General features: G+C 51.5%; 1 protein-coding gene across 1 annotated transcript; it reads left to right on the top strand.

Moving 5' to 3' along the window:
* The first annotated feature begins 1,485 nt into the window (after window positions 1-1,485).
* Eif3d (eukaryotic translation initiation factor 3 subunit D) lies at window positions 1,486-13,992 on the top strand. The gene is made up of 15 exons (XM_052748253.1): window positions 1,486-1,615; window positions 3,983-4,115; window positions 4,375-4,420; window positions 5,171-5,307; window positions 5,815-5,900; window positions 6,428-6,500; window positions 7,779-7,891; window positions 8,561-8,693; window positions 9,408-9,555; window positions 10,175-10,305; window positions 10,787-10,872; window positions 10,987-11,116; window positions 12,937-13,079; window positions 13,236-13,519; window positions 13,870-13,992. The coding sequence occupies exons 2-15, from the start codon at window positions 3,993-3,995 to the stop codon at window positions 13,881-13,883; spliced, it is 1,647 nt and encodes a 548-aa protein (XP_052604213.1). The 5' UTR covers window positions 1,486-1,615; window positions 3,983-3,992; the 3' UTR covers window positions 13,884-13,992.
* Window positions 13,993-14,324: the final 332 nt, after the last annotated feature.

The raw sequence follows: 14,324 nt of genomic DNA, 5'->3' as shown, positions 1-14,324 counted from the left end.
ATGATAAATAAATAAATCTTTAAAAAAAAAAAAAAAAAGCCAGAAAAGAGCATGTGGATCCCCTAGAACTGGTGTTACAGATGGTTGTGAGCCACCACGTGGGCACTAGGAACCAAACCTGGGTACTCAGTGCTCTAACTGCTGAGCCATCTCACCAGCCCCCAAATGTTACTTCTTAAGAGACACCTTTCCGTCTACCTCAGCCCCCCTCTCACATCACACTGAACACCCCAAGGGGATGGAGCACACACCTCTCAGTTGCTAGAAGAAACCCTGATGGAGTAGGTGGAGGTCTCTCACTAGCCATGTGAACTTGAGTTAGCATATGCACCTCTCTAAATTTCTTTTGGCCTGTGTAAAGTTGATATTGAAATACTGTAATCAGTGCTGGATGTGGTAGCACATGCCTTTGAACCTAGCACTGGGGAGAGGCAGGTAGATCTCTGTGAGGAGGCAATCTTGGTCTACATAGCAAATTCTGAGCTATCCAGAGATACATAGAGACCCTGACTAAAACAGATGGATGGATGGATGAGAGAGAGAGAGAGAGGCAGTCTGATACATATCTCCTTATATTTTGGGGGTCGTGCTATGGAGCCCAGGCTGGTGCCGGGTTTGCAGCAATCCTGCCTCAGGTTCTCAGGTGCTGGGAGTTCAAGGTCAGGTTGGGCAATTCAGTGAAACCCTGTTTCAAATTTTTAAAAAATTTCTTACTGAAGCTGGGTGGTGGTGGTGGTAGTGGTGGTGGCACCATTGCCATTAATCCCAGCACTCAGGAGGCAGAGCCAGGCAGATCTCTGAGTTCCAGGACAGGCTCCAAAGCTACACAAAGAAACCCTGTCTCAAAAAATAACAAACAAACAATGTTTTACTGTCAGTGAGATAGCTATTTTCCATGAAAGTGCCTTTTCTTGGAGCCTTCCCCAACTTCACCAGCTCCTGTCTGGCATTACGATCCTCCTGCCTCAGAGTACAGGGGTCCCAGGATGTGAGGCCACTCCTGGCTAGGAGCCAACTCTTAAAGACACAGACATGACAGGACCAAAGCAGTGACAGTAAACCTGCAGGGCAGAAAGAACAGCAAGCATAGGACCTGCTGAGGGTCACTTGCCACCCCCCCCCCCCCCCTCCAGGCGACGTTCAACCCGACCGACACCCAGACTGGAGGCGGCGACAGCCGCGAGGGACTGTGGGAGGCAGAAGGGTCGAGGCGGCCGCGAAGCATTGTGGGACACCGCGGGGCTGGCTCCTTCCCGCTCCCCGTCCCCAGCTTCCCTCGCACCGCGCGCGCGACCACGTTTGACTCCGGAGCCGCTCTGGGCGTCCCCAGATGCCGCTGACGTAATCACACCCCTCCCCTGGTGTCTGGCGTCTCAGAGGCCAAGAGCCGCGACAGACTTCCGGTTGTGTCTTCGCTTTACGGCTCGACGTTTTTCCGCTGACTAAGAAGGAAGTGGCGGGGGCCCGTCTTTACGACAGCGCTGGTCGCGCTTTACGGCGCCGGCCCCTGCGCGCGCAACTTTCCTCCTGTCTCGGGTCCCGGGAGCACGGGGCGTAATCGCAGTCTCTTGCCCACGCCATCTGTCGCCATCCGGGCCTGCGGAGCCCCTTGCAGGTGAGCGGCTTGCTTCGTAGAGCCCTGCGGACCTCGCGAGCCAGCCTGGGGGAGGCCTGGCTTCGGGGCGGGGGGGGGCCTCCCGGAAGAGCCCTCCTGTCGTCGCTGCTCCTCCGCTGGGCGGGGCGGGAGTCGGCCTGCGGTGGTCCCCAGGCGCGACCCTGTTCGTGCAGGACACCGGACACGGTGTGTGGATCCCTCACCCGATGCTAGCACGGCCGTGGGGGCCAAGTGTCCCCGCTCTGGGCGTTTTGAACGATTTCCTTCGCTGCTCCGAAATGGACGACTGAGGAGTAGGTTCCACTGTGGTCTGAAACCGAGTCCCGGGAGTTCATGGCTCCGTCTGTAGTGTCCACGGTGACAGTGGCCGGCCAACACAGCTGTCGCTTCGTCTTAAGTTTTCCCCTGCCAGTTACTTTCTGGTTCACATGTGCAGAAGCCAAAGGACTCCAAGCCCCTGCCCATCCAGGGAGGTGATGCATGTGGAGCCTTGAACTGTCTGGAACTTGTGACCACTAAAATCTTAGAGTTGCTTTTGAGACGGTATTGTGGGTATGGCTTACAGCCCCAGACTGTCAAGCTGCCACCTAACTACAGGATAGCCAAAGAAGGCCAGGCTTAGGCAGATAACCGTGGAAAGTGTTTTAGAGATGGTGGGCGGATGGACTGCTTCAGTTAGAGCCAACTTTTGTTTCTCAAAGGTGGTGGTATGAGGGAGCAGTGGTTCGAAACTCCCTAGCACAGAACCGACACACGCTGGGGCTCTTCTGTCATGTGAACTGTTTGAAGGCCACCACCCTCCCCCATGTCCTCTTCCTAGAGCTTAGGATAAGTTCCCATATGGGCATGAAGCTCCCAAGTTTATTCCTTGTGGCTGTCAACCTAAATAAATAGCTTCAGCTTCCCTGTTTTCAGAGCAAGGAGGAGAGATTACTAGACTCTCTGGACACTGTCAGACTTTTTTTTCCCGAGACAGGGTTTCTCTGTGTAGCCCTGGCTGTCCTGGAACTCACTTTGTAGACCAGGCTGGCCTCAAACGCACAGAGAGCCCCACCACCACCTGGCTATGTCAGACAGGTGGTTGATGCGTGGTTTTTGGGGTTTGTTGTTGTTGTTGTTGTTTTTGGTTTTTGGTTGTTTGTTTGGTTTTTTTTGGTTGTTGGTGGGAAGTGTCCAGCAAACCCCTGGGCTATACAGCTCTTGGTTTTTGTTTTTCTAAAATGAGCTGTAGCATTTATACAGACTGTGATTCTAAAGCTACACTGCCTGGGTTCAAATTTTTAAATCATCCAACACTGTAACTTTTATTTCACTGTACCTTTATATTTTTACCTGGGAAATGGGGGCAGAACTGGCCTCTGCCCCACAGGATCGATAGAAGGGTCTGATGAGGTGGAGTGTTGTAAGAAGTGAGAACGGTGCCCCAGTGCGTGTGTGTGTGTGTGTGTGTGTGTGTGTGTGTGTGTGTGTGTGTGTGTGCGCGCGCGCGCGCATTTGACAGCCGGCCGCTTCTGCAGCCGTCTCACCAGCCCTTACCCTGCTGATTTTGCTCTGAGGTTTACGGTGGCCTTGGTCACCAAGCAGTGCAGGGCAGTGCGTTTGCCTGGCTGCATGCACTGTACAGGATTTGTGCTGATGGGAAATTGGAAGAAACAGAAAGTCAAGTTCCAGGATCTGCTCGAGGCCCTTGGAAATGTTTGGTTTTAGTCCTTTATTTTTTTAATTTTGTTGCTGTGGGTGTGTGAGTATGCGATGTGAGTGCCAGCACATGCATGCCATGGCATTCACCTGGAGGTCAGAGGAGCGCATTTGGGAGTCACTTCTCTCCTTCCACTTCCAAGGGCCTTTAAAGCGCTCTGTGCTGGTGTGTTTGTGTATCTGAGTGGTGATTTTGTGGCGTGGTGATTAATAAGACTTTGACAATGGTCCCATGGTACAGGCTGTTCTTTATTTTAGAGCCTGGGGCTTAGAGAAATTGGGTGTTGGGTGCTTTGGTGAAGGTGTTTTTGAGGGAACTCATCATACCTTTACCATATTTCATGAATCTGAAACACCTTTATCTTACGTTATACTGAGAAAGAAAAGATGGGACACCCCATCAAGTATAAGGCACAGCCTCATTTCAAAGATATTCGCCAAAAAAGAACATGTCCTAGAGTTAATGAGACACAAGAAAATGTCGCTGCTATGGGCCATGTTCTGAGTTTCAAGTGTTCTTAGAGCAGTTAGAAGGAAGCCCTGTCCAGGCTGCTCCAGAGCCATGGCTCTGCTTTGTGTGCACCTCTGTAGTGCAGCTCCAGTGGAGGTCGGGGCTTGGGACTTAGTGGCCTTTCTTCATAAAGCCGCTCACAATGCTTGTTTTTTAAGGTTTTAGAAGATGGCAAAGTTCATGACACCTGTGATCCAGGACAACCCCTCGGGCTGGGGTCCCTGTGCCGTTCCTGAGCAGTTTCGGGATATGCCCTACCAGCCGTTCAGCAAAGGAGATCGGCTGGGGAAGGTACTGGGTCCCTTCAGCTGGGCCAGCTGCTCACAGCCGCCCATTTCCTTCTTACTCTTCATGGCTGTACTTCCTTCGGGGGCCACCAGCTGAGGAAGGCCTTGACTGCGGAATGAGTCAGAGGCGGAGTCATGTGCAGAAGCGTCAGAGGCGACGCCGATGCCTTTCTCACACCGTCTCCCTTGTATCTGGGGTTTCTGGGTCAGCAGAAGCTGCTCGCCTGACCTGTGCTCTTCCTTGTCTTCATTGCGCCTAACAGGTTGCAGACTGGACGGGGGCCACGTACCAGGACAAGAGGTACACCAGTAAGTGTTCCTTGGTGGGCTACCCACATCTGGGCCTTGGGAAGACTGTTGCTTTGTTCAGTAAGCTCCACACAACAGCTTTTTAGAAAGGAAATCATAGTTATTGGGGATCTATTCTGAAGTGTGTGCACTAACTAACCATGGTTTGGGAAATAGTCCCAGGAGTTCAAAGTTAGCTATTGTGGGGTGACAGCCAGACTCCTCTAAAAATATGTTGAGTGTGCTGCCATTTGCATTCTATTGCTTGGGACCTCCTGAAGCCACCAATTGGTGGACTCTAGGCTTTGGGCTCTGGTTTTAAGGTTCTGAGAAGGGAAAGCGCTTTTCTTGGTGCCAGTTAGATGGTTGGAAGTGGCTGCCTGGAATACTAAGTTAAGGTGGCGGAGGTGAGAAAGGAAGTCTGTCGTGGTCGATGGCAGTGTCCATGGCTCCGGTGATTCTTACTTGACTTGACCAGGCAGAGGTGAAGTGGGTTGGCTTGAGATTCGTGGGCTCTCTTGGTAAGTTTTTTAGACTCAAGCTCTTAAAACTTAAACGTGTGTATGAATCACCTGGGATCATGTTTAAATACAGGTTCCCATCTGTCAGGTCCTAGGCAGGGCAGTGAGTCTGCATACCTCACAAGCTTGTGGTCCTAAAAAGTACTGCAGGTCCCAGAACTACACTTCAGAGAGCAGGGCTCAAGGCTGTCGTGCACATGAGCAGTCTGTAGGGAGCACTTAGCTCGCTCGCTGTCACCTCTGCCTGCAGACAAGTACTCCTCTCAGTTCGGTGGGGGAAGTCAGTATGCATATTTCCATGAGGAGGATGAGACGAGCTTCCAGCTGGTGGACACGGCACGCACACAGAAGACTGCCTACCAGCGGAACCGGATGAGATTCGCACAGGTAGGCCTGAGCGCCTTGGAGCTCTTACCATTGAGAATTTCTGCACTTAGCAACCATCTTGGGAGCACTGATGAGACAGGAAAAGCTTGCAGGCCTCTGACCAATCCCAAGTAGCAGTTCAGTAACTAGTTGTATCGGAATACCTCGTCCAAGGATATGTTGGAGGGATTTAGATTTCTGTTCACGGTAGGTCAGACATCCTACACCTGTGCTGGGAACCTATTTTCTCGCTGAATTGCAACATGTAGGCTTTATTAACGAGGTGGCTTGGTTGGGTGCTACATAAAGATGCAGTCTTAGCAACTCCAGTAAAACTAGTAAGCCCACATTGGTGGAAAGAGTCCAAGCGCACCCAAGTGCTTCTCCCCTTAACTCACGTACTGGGGGTGCCGTAGAGCGAAAGGACAGGGACGTGAAACCTGGGCCTTCACGCCCCAAACTTTCTCTCAAGATATCAGTAAGCTATGACTCCTAAGAGGTTATCATGGGTTTCTTCCTGCTTCTCAGCGGAACCTCCGCAGAGACAAAGATCGCCGGAACATGGTGCAGTTCAACCTTCAGACACTGCCCAAGAGTGCCAAGCAGAAAGAGAGGTGAGCATCCCTTCCTGCCAGGTCAGAGTTGTGTTCCCAAATGGGCTGTATTCAGAAATCATGGAGCCAGAGCAGGGACTGGCTGTCTTTCACTATTGCAAAAGAAGCCAAAACCTCGTAGCCTGTTGCTGTCCGAGACTGGGTCATGGTGCCTGGTGGGAAGTAACTGAGGGAGGCATTTATGCTGTAACAAATCAACAACAACGGGTAGAATTGAAGTGGCCCCTGTAGCTTCTGGGTGCCTGGTTCCAGGCAGCACCATGTACACTGTATCCTATGGGTCCTTGGGGCTGAGCACAGCAGCCACCACACCCTAGCCAGGATTGCCAGTAACTGTGGGCTAAATGCACCCTACAGTTGGTTCTGGGGGTAGTGTGCCTCTGCTCTCATCCCCAGCATATGCCAACATGGTCTCTTCATCTCTGAGCCACCATTTTCTATCCTGGTAGCAGCAGGAAGGACACTGTGATTCAGCTAGAAGGAGCTACTGAAAGCACAGCATTCTGTCTGTCTGTCTGTCTTTGCAGAGAACGAATTCGCTTGCAGAAAAAATTCCAGAAGCAATTTGGAGTGAGGCAGAAATGGGACCAGAAGTCACAGGTAGTGTGTTCACACCAGAATTCCATTGGGAATTGGGTGGGTTTGTTTTCTTTTTGTCCTTCAAGATAGGAGCCACACAGTGCGGTTGTGTGGTCTCCAGTGTGCTCAGTTACTGCAGACAGCTTTATACCTGCATCACTCTTACAAAGAAACCTTGTGCCCTTAGGCATGGCCTGTCCTCCCCACTCCTAGCCAACACTGCTCTTGCCGTCTCTGGATTTCCTGATGTGTGCATTTCATGTAAATGGAATCATAAGCTGTGCCCTTTATTTAGTGTGGCATTTTTAAGATCTGTCCCCTGTCACAGTCTTTATTAATACAGTCTTTCCATTTTTCCTTCGTACTGTTAAGGGTTGATTCCAGGCACCCTCAAAGAGACCAAGATTTGTGGGTGCTGACTTTGTTTTGCATAAAATGGTGTGACAGTGCATGTATCTTATGTGCATCCCCTCATGGACTTTAACTCACCTCTGGGTTATTTATACGTGTTGATCTCACGTGATCCTCCTGCCTCAGCTACCCAGTAGTTAGGATTTTCAGCATGCAGGACTTTTCAGCATGCTGAGCACCCGGAATATTTTCAGTTCACACATGACTCTGGAATAGAGAACCCATGGGTATAGAACTTGCAGATATGGAGAACTGACTGTACTTACTCCATATTGCCAAGTAGCATTTCTTTGTATGAACTGCCACATTGCTTTCAGCCATTCACCATTCCACTTTGGCACTGTTAGGAATAACGCTAACACATTGTAGGAGCTGTGAGAATAGCAGACATGAACGACAGTGGAGTCTGGGCTAGGAGTATAGCCCAGCAGTGCAGTGGCTGCCTTGCATGCACAAAAACTTGGGTTCGATCCCCAGTGCCACAAGGAGGGGGAATGATGTGAAAGTTACACTTTGGTGAATTTGGTGCTTGTTGTGTCAAAAACTATGTAGTTGATACCCTGAGAGGTCCGTGTTGAGTCCCTGATCCCTTCTGTGAGCTTCTACAGATACCTTCTTAAAAAACAGCTAGGACTACACGTGCCTTTAATCCCAGTACTTGGGAGGCAGAAGCAAGCGAATCTCTTGAGTTCAAGGCCAGCCTGGTCTACAGAGTGAGTTCCAGGACAGCCAGGGCTACACAGAGAAACCCTGTCTCTCGAAAAACAAACAAACAAACAAACAAAAAAACCCAGCCAGGACCATAATGATTAAATAAAGGCCTTCCTGTGTTGGCCTCTTTTACTTCCTTGTGTGGGTATGAGTATCTTCCCTGTGTTCTCTCTACAGAAACCCCGAGACTCTTCAGTTGAAGTCCGCAGTGACTGGGAGGTGAAGGAGGAGATGGACTTCCCTCAGCTAATGAAGATGCGCTACTTGGAAGTGTCGGAGCCTCAAGACATGTGAGTAGCTTCTTCACTGCTGCCCACACACTCGGGCATGTGGACCAGCTGGGATCGAGGTCTCCTTAGGCCCTAGCAACTCGGATTTGAAGCCACTCATGGTACTACTTAAGACTAGTAGGTATGATTTTGAAAAATCAAGACCCACAAGAAAATGCATTAAGTTTACTGAAAGTTCCAATTTGTTCCCACTCTTGGTGTCTGCACGGAAGCACAGTAGGTCAGTCTCTAAGCTCTTTGGGCAGAAGAGGCATGACAGATATTCAGGAGACTCTGTTTTGTGCAGCCTCAGACACAGAACAGGGGCGTGGAGCTAAGACAGTGGCCAAGGTGCCTCTATAATGGGCTCTTCCCAGAGGAGGGTAGCTGGGGGAGGCGTGTTTCCCTGTGGGAGCTAAGAGGACAGGAAACAACTGGAGTGAGGATTTACCTCCTTTCCAAGGAGATTAATTCCATCTCTTTCATACATACTAGACTTCTGGGTGATGTTTCTTTCTGAGACAGGGCGCTTATTGTAGCTGAGTCTTAACTCAAATTTGTCATCCTCCTGCCTCTGCCTCTCTAGTGCTGAGATTATAGGTGTGCACCCTGTGCCCAGTAGATGAGACTTCTGATTCCATGGCATAAAAGAGCAGTGGGGAGGATCTCTGATTTTCCCTCTTCCCTCAGCGAGTGTTGTGGCGCACTGGAGTACTATGACAAAGCCTTTGACCGCATCACCACTCGGAGTGAGAAGCCTCTGCGGAGCATCAAGCGCATCTTCCACACGGTCACCACCACAGACGACCCTGTCATCCGGAAGGTATGCACTCTCTGCCCACTTTAGGGATGTTGCTGAGGCCCCAGAAAGAATAGGGTGTGAGATGTGCAGGTGTCCCTCAGTAGTCAGGGGGGTGATTCAGGACCACCCCGTGGATACCAAAACTCATGGGTGCTTCGGTAAGAATGATGTTGCTTACCTGTCAGTCCTGGCAATTTTCCGTGTTTCAGATCATTCTGGATTGCTCACAACACCTAAGACACTGGATACTACTACATAAGCAGTTGTAATACTGTTGTTGGGGAACCTGACAGAGAGAGGGTGTACGTGTTGATTAGGCACAATCTTCCCCCCCCCACACACACACACACACACATTTGGTGGATTTACTGGGAAGACCTCACAGAAACAGCTGACTGTGTGCGTGGTCCAGCCCTTGGATAAGGTTATTCTGTGTCAGACTTAGAATTTGATGGAAGTGGAGGCTCGTTGCTGGGTAGACTTAAATGTGCTGAGCAGAGGCATGCTCAACCCCAGCTCTGCCAGGCAGACTTCATTACACTGGAGCCTAGCTTTCTCACCAGCAAAGACAGGGATGAGCAGAGCATGGCGTGTGCCTCCACCACAGCCCAGCAGTGACTGAGCAGCCACGCCAGCCGGTTTGCTGCAGCCTTCTCGGGTGACTAAGGGAGTCCTTTCCCTTCCTGGTGACCTCAGCATCCTCACTTCACTCTCTCTCTTCCTCCCTTCTTGCAGCTGGCAAAAACACAGGGCAATGTGTTTGCCACTGACGCCATCCTGGCCACACTGATGAGCTGCACCCGCTCCGTGTACTCCTGGGACATTGTTGTGCAGAGAGTCGGGTCTAAACTCTTCTTTGACAAGAGGGACAACTCTGACTTTGGTAAGCAGCCTGTCTAGGGAGCAGCTGAGGCATAGGTATTGTTGGTTCCAAATAATTGCTTAGTCCTGAGAATGGGTCGTGTATCAACCCCTCCCAGCCTCCTGGAGTCCAAGGGCAGAGACCACTTCAGTGCTTCCCTGCTTCATCTCTGAGTCCTCACACCACTGCTGTGGCTGTGTGTGGTTCACTTGCACAGGACTGGCTTTTTAAAGGAAAATACGTATGTGTGTATTTTATGACACACACATATATTCACATTTAATGAATCACTCGCAAACTGCGTATGAAAACAAAGCCGTCTGATTCTGTTTGAGTCTTGAGCCTCATTTGTTAAAATGCCAACAGAGACACATTCTCTTGAGGAATCCAGAAAGAATGAGAAGGAATGGCCTTCTTACTGTGTGACTGGTGGTGTTAGGTCAGACGGAAGATTGTCCAAGAGCCACCCACCCTCCCCGCACATGCCACACATACACCTGGGAGAGACCCCTGTCGGCAGCACACAGTTCTTTGGAGATGGGCCCCTGTGGTCTAGGTCTCCATCCCTGTGCTGCTTTGCACACTGCCAGTGGCTGGTGGCTGCGTGAGCAGGTGACCGTCCATGCCTGGGCTTTTACAGATCTCCTGACTGTGAGTGAGACAGCCAATGAGCCCCCTCAAGACGAAGGCAATTCCTTCAACTCACCTCGCAACCTGGCCATGGAGGCCACCTACATCAACCACAACTTCTCCCAGCAGTGCCTGAGGATGGTGAGCACACAGGAGAGGGTGCCCCAGCCTGCTCTTTAGATGGGTTAGGAGGCCGCTGCTGCTGAGTCTCTGCTTTGCACTAGACTCAGGAGGTTGGCCAGGCATGGCCTCTCCTGGATCCAAGCCACGAACAGGTCTGTGAGCTTGGGCACATTTTCTCTGTGAGTTACAGTGTCAGTGCTTGTCTCACACAGATGAGCTGTGGAGGTGCCTTTGGCCAAAGTGCCTTTTTTTGCCTTGAGGATGTGATATTGGACATTGTCCACCTTTTACCATGATGAAGGAGGGTATGAAGGGCATTACTGTCCTGTTAGGTTCGCAGTCCGCCACCTGGGTGAAGAAGGAAGCAGGGAGGGGTGCTCACAGCATGTGTTGGTTTAGTCCTCAGTACAAGTGAGCCAGGCCCTCCAGGACGCACAGCAGTGCTGGGTCTGCTGACTTGAAGGCACAGCAGCTCCTGAAAGCTTTGTCACTCCTGCAGGGGAGAGAAAGATACAATTTCCCCAACCCCAACCCGTTTGTGGAGGATGACATGGACAAGAATGAGATCGCCTCTGTTGCTTACCGGTATGTCAGCTCTGATGGGGTGTGGCCAGACTGGAGCACAGGTCCTGTCCTCTGCTCTCTGGGATGGTCCAACCAGAGCGGCAGATCTTCTAGAACATGAATCTTGCCTTGTAGGTACCGAAGGTGGAAACTAGGAGATGACATTGACCTTATCGTCCGCTGTGAGCATGATGGTGTCATGACTGGAGCCAACGGGGAAGTGTCCTTCATCAACATCAAAACGCTCAACGAGTGGGACTCCAGGGTGAGGCACCACTGCAGCTGTGTCCCTGTTGTCTGTGCGGGGTGGGCTGGAGTAAGCTGACCGTCCTTTAAGTGCTCACAGAGCCATGGGGTGCTGGTTAGGGGTACCTGGGTATCTTGAGTTTCTTCATCCACTTAAGTCCCTGCTGATAAACAGTTCATTCTGGCTACCCATTGGCTCCAGCTCTCTACACATCTGATCTTGACCTTATCTTGTCTTGGGAAGCCTGGTCACTCTCTGGCCTCTTTCTGTACTCAGCCTCACTGCCACCTTGTGATCCCTTTGTCCAGCTCTGTCATCACTAACCTCAAAACTCTAAGATGGCAGTTCTCAACCTGTGGGTCATGACCCATTTGAGAGGCCACATATCAGATATCTACATCACGATTCGCAACAGTAGTGAAATTAGAGCTGTGAAGTAGCAGTGAAATAGTTTAGGGTTGGGGTCACCACAGCAGGAGAAACTGTGTTAAAACGTCACAGCTTTAGGAAAGTTGAGAACCAGTTCTGAGAGCTGGAGAAAACAGTGCGGCACTCTCTCTCTCCTCTTTCCATTGTTACCAGTGGACAGTCCACCAGGAGAGGCAGGTCTGGGGTCATTTTTTTCTCCCTGACTTTCTGTGTGGCAGTCTGTTGAAGTGAAGGGCGGGGCTGTTGTCTCTGCACAGGATAAAGAATGCTGGTAAGAATGATTCTGGGGCCCAGCCAGCTGGTGATGATTAGCTTGCCATCCAAATGTGGCTCAGAGAGCCCTTCTCTTCTGGGGCCAGTGGCCTTTTAGACTTCTACTGTGGCGTCTGCCTTCCCTGGTGTTTGTGCTGTTCTGAAATCACACGTCCCCGCCCCACTCACAGGTGAGATTGACCCCAGTAGAGCCTTAGGGTAACCCCCATGCGGCTCTTGTCCCAGAGTACCTTATACTTCACAAACACATAAAAAGAAATTTACTGGCCCAAAACAGTACCTACAACTGGATTTGGTGGGCAGACATCCAGCATGTTGTAGTTTCAATCTCTGTTGAGGTGTCGTGGGTGGCAATGACTGTCCCTAGAGCTCAGTGTGTTCCAGAAGAATGCTGGAAGCTCGTTCAGGGTGTTCAGAAGTCAGGTCCTTGCAGTGATAGAGCTGAGGCCCCTGTCCTTGTCAGCACCCAGGTACTCCTTCCCCAGAGTCCATTATCGTATTGCTCCATTCCTGGGTCTGCTCAGGCACTCTTTGTTCCTTGGGCCTGTCATTTGGCATCTAACTTCTGTCTGACTTCTGTCCACTCTATAGTCAGTTTGTCTCTGCCTGTGATTGTCCCCAGGATGGTGGCAGGGCTCTTCAGTGTCATGGCACTCTGTAGGTGCTACAGCAGATTTTCAAGTTTTAAGGGAAACAGAATCTGTCAGATACTCATTTTGGAATGGACCAAGAAAGTTTGGTGGGGATTTCCCTGCCCTATGACCTTGGGACTGCCCACATCTGTAAGTCCACATATGAAACATCAGGTGCTGGGCTCCTGCCCTCAGGCCCGCCCCCCCCCCATGGCTCGCCCACCTGCCCCTCAGATTCCAATCTTCCTTCTCTGCGTGTTCACCTTGGCACAGTGAAGCCCCTTGTCACTCCACAGCACCCTGGTCACTGAGTTTTACATGTCCATCATCGCCATCTGGTTGAGTGGCTACATCCAGAGATGGCCATGTCTTTATATCTGGGTTGATAATCGGTCTTCCTGACTCGGGCCTACTCTCATGTCTTAGTGGGCCCCTGTCTTCCGGGAGGCCCTGGGGCCTGGGGTGGGTGTGCCCCTCACCCAGGAACCGCCTTTCCTTCTGCAGCACTGTAACGGCGTTGACTGGCGGCAGAAGTTGGACTCTCAGCGTGGGGCTGTCATCGCCACTGAGCTGAAGAACAACAGCTACAAGCTGGCCCGGTGGACCTGCTGCGCTTTGCTGGCTGGATCCGAGTACTTGAAGCTCGGGTGAGACTGGTGTGGGTGCCGGGGCAGGCCTGGGGCAAAGGCTGCTCGCCCCTTTGCTTGAGAGCAGCAGGCCTGGCATTACCAAGGGACTGCACTGGCCCCGGGCATTGCCATCTCTGTGCGGCCCTGTATGACCACCACCGTCCTCCCCCACAGGTATGTGTCCCGGTACCATGTAAAGGACTCCTCACGCCATGTCATCCTGGGCACCCAGCAGTTTAAGCCCAATGAGTTTGCCAGCCAGATCAACCTGAGCGTAGAAAACGCCTGGGGCATCCTGCGCTGCGTCATTGACATCTGCATGAAGCTGGAGGAGGGCAAGTACCTCATCCTCAAGGACCCCAACAAGCAGGTCATCCGAGTCTACAGCTTGCCTGATGGCACCTTCAGCTCCGAGGAGGATGAAGAGGATGAGGAGGAAGAAGAGGAGGAGGAGGAAGGTGGGCAGAGTGGGCCTCTGAAGCCTGGGTGGTCTGAGGGCTGGTGAGGGAACCAGGCTGGTGCTGTGGTCACTTAGCTTCCTGGCACTTCCTGTGGGGTGGCACTGCCAGTCACCTAAGGAGACTAGGGAAAGCATCTAGAGAAGGCCCTGGGCAGCTGTTGAGAGGAAGCAAGGCCATGCAGATCATGACCGGAAAGCCTCACTGGTGGCTACAGAAAGTTGCTCAGCCCTAGAAGGGGCAGGAGGGTTCAGCAAAGAGGAGGCCTTCAGCAGTCCAGTTCCTCAGAGGGGAAAGATGCGTTGCATCACATGGTGAGGCTCACTTCTCTTGATGTTTTTGTCTTTCAGAGGAAGAAACTTAAATTTTGAGTTGGTTTGATGCCCACGTGTGTTCACCCGCCGTGCTTGGGCAGCGTGTATGTGGCTCCTACTCTGTGGCAGATGGAATAAAGTTTAAGTCTGTTTGGTTTCTTTCCTTCGTCCTGTGTTTCCCTTATGACCTGCAGCCCTTCCTTCTCCCAGCAGTTCCTGTAGCCTTCTGGCTGCCGTTCAGGGTTCCATCACTGCTGGAGCACTGTGAGAACTGCGTTCCCTGTAGAGGATGAGGCCTCTGGTGTTGGTTTCAGAACCCCATGACATGCCCCTTTCATGCAGTTTGAGGTGCCTTATGGAGGGAGAGCCCCCACAAGGAGTCCTCCAGCCCTAGAATAACCCAGCTGGTGTCTTCAAAGTTTACTGTCTCCAGGAGCAGGGTGTGGTGGGGTGGTGGCCCTTCTTGAAGAAGACAGCTTCAGAGTCTGCTG

The sequence above is a fragment of the Peromyscus californicus genome, unplaced genomic scaffold (assembly GCF_007827085.1).
Source record: "Peromyscus californicus insignis strain IS unplaced genomic scaffold, ASM782708v3 Scaffold_20__1_contigs__length_68692818, whole genome shotgun sequence".
NCBI classification, from domain to species: domain Eukaryota; kingdom Metazoa; phylum Chordata; class Mammalia; order Rodentia; family Cricetidae; genus Peromyscus; species Peromyscus californicus.
This window is presented reverse-complemented; position numbering and strand designations above follow the sequence as displayed.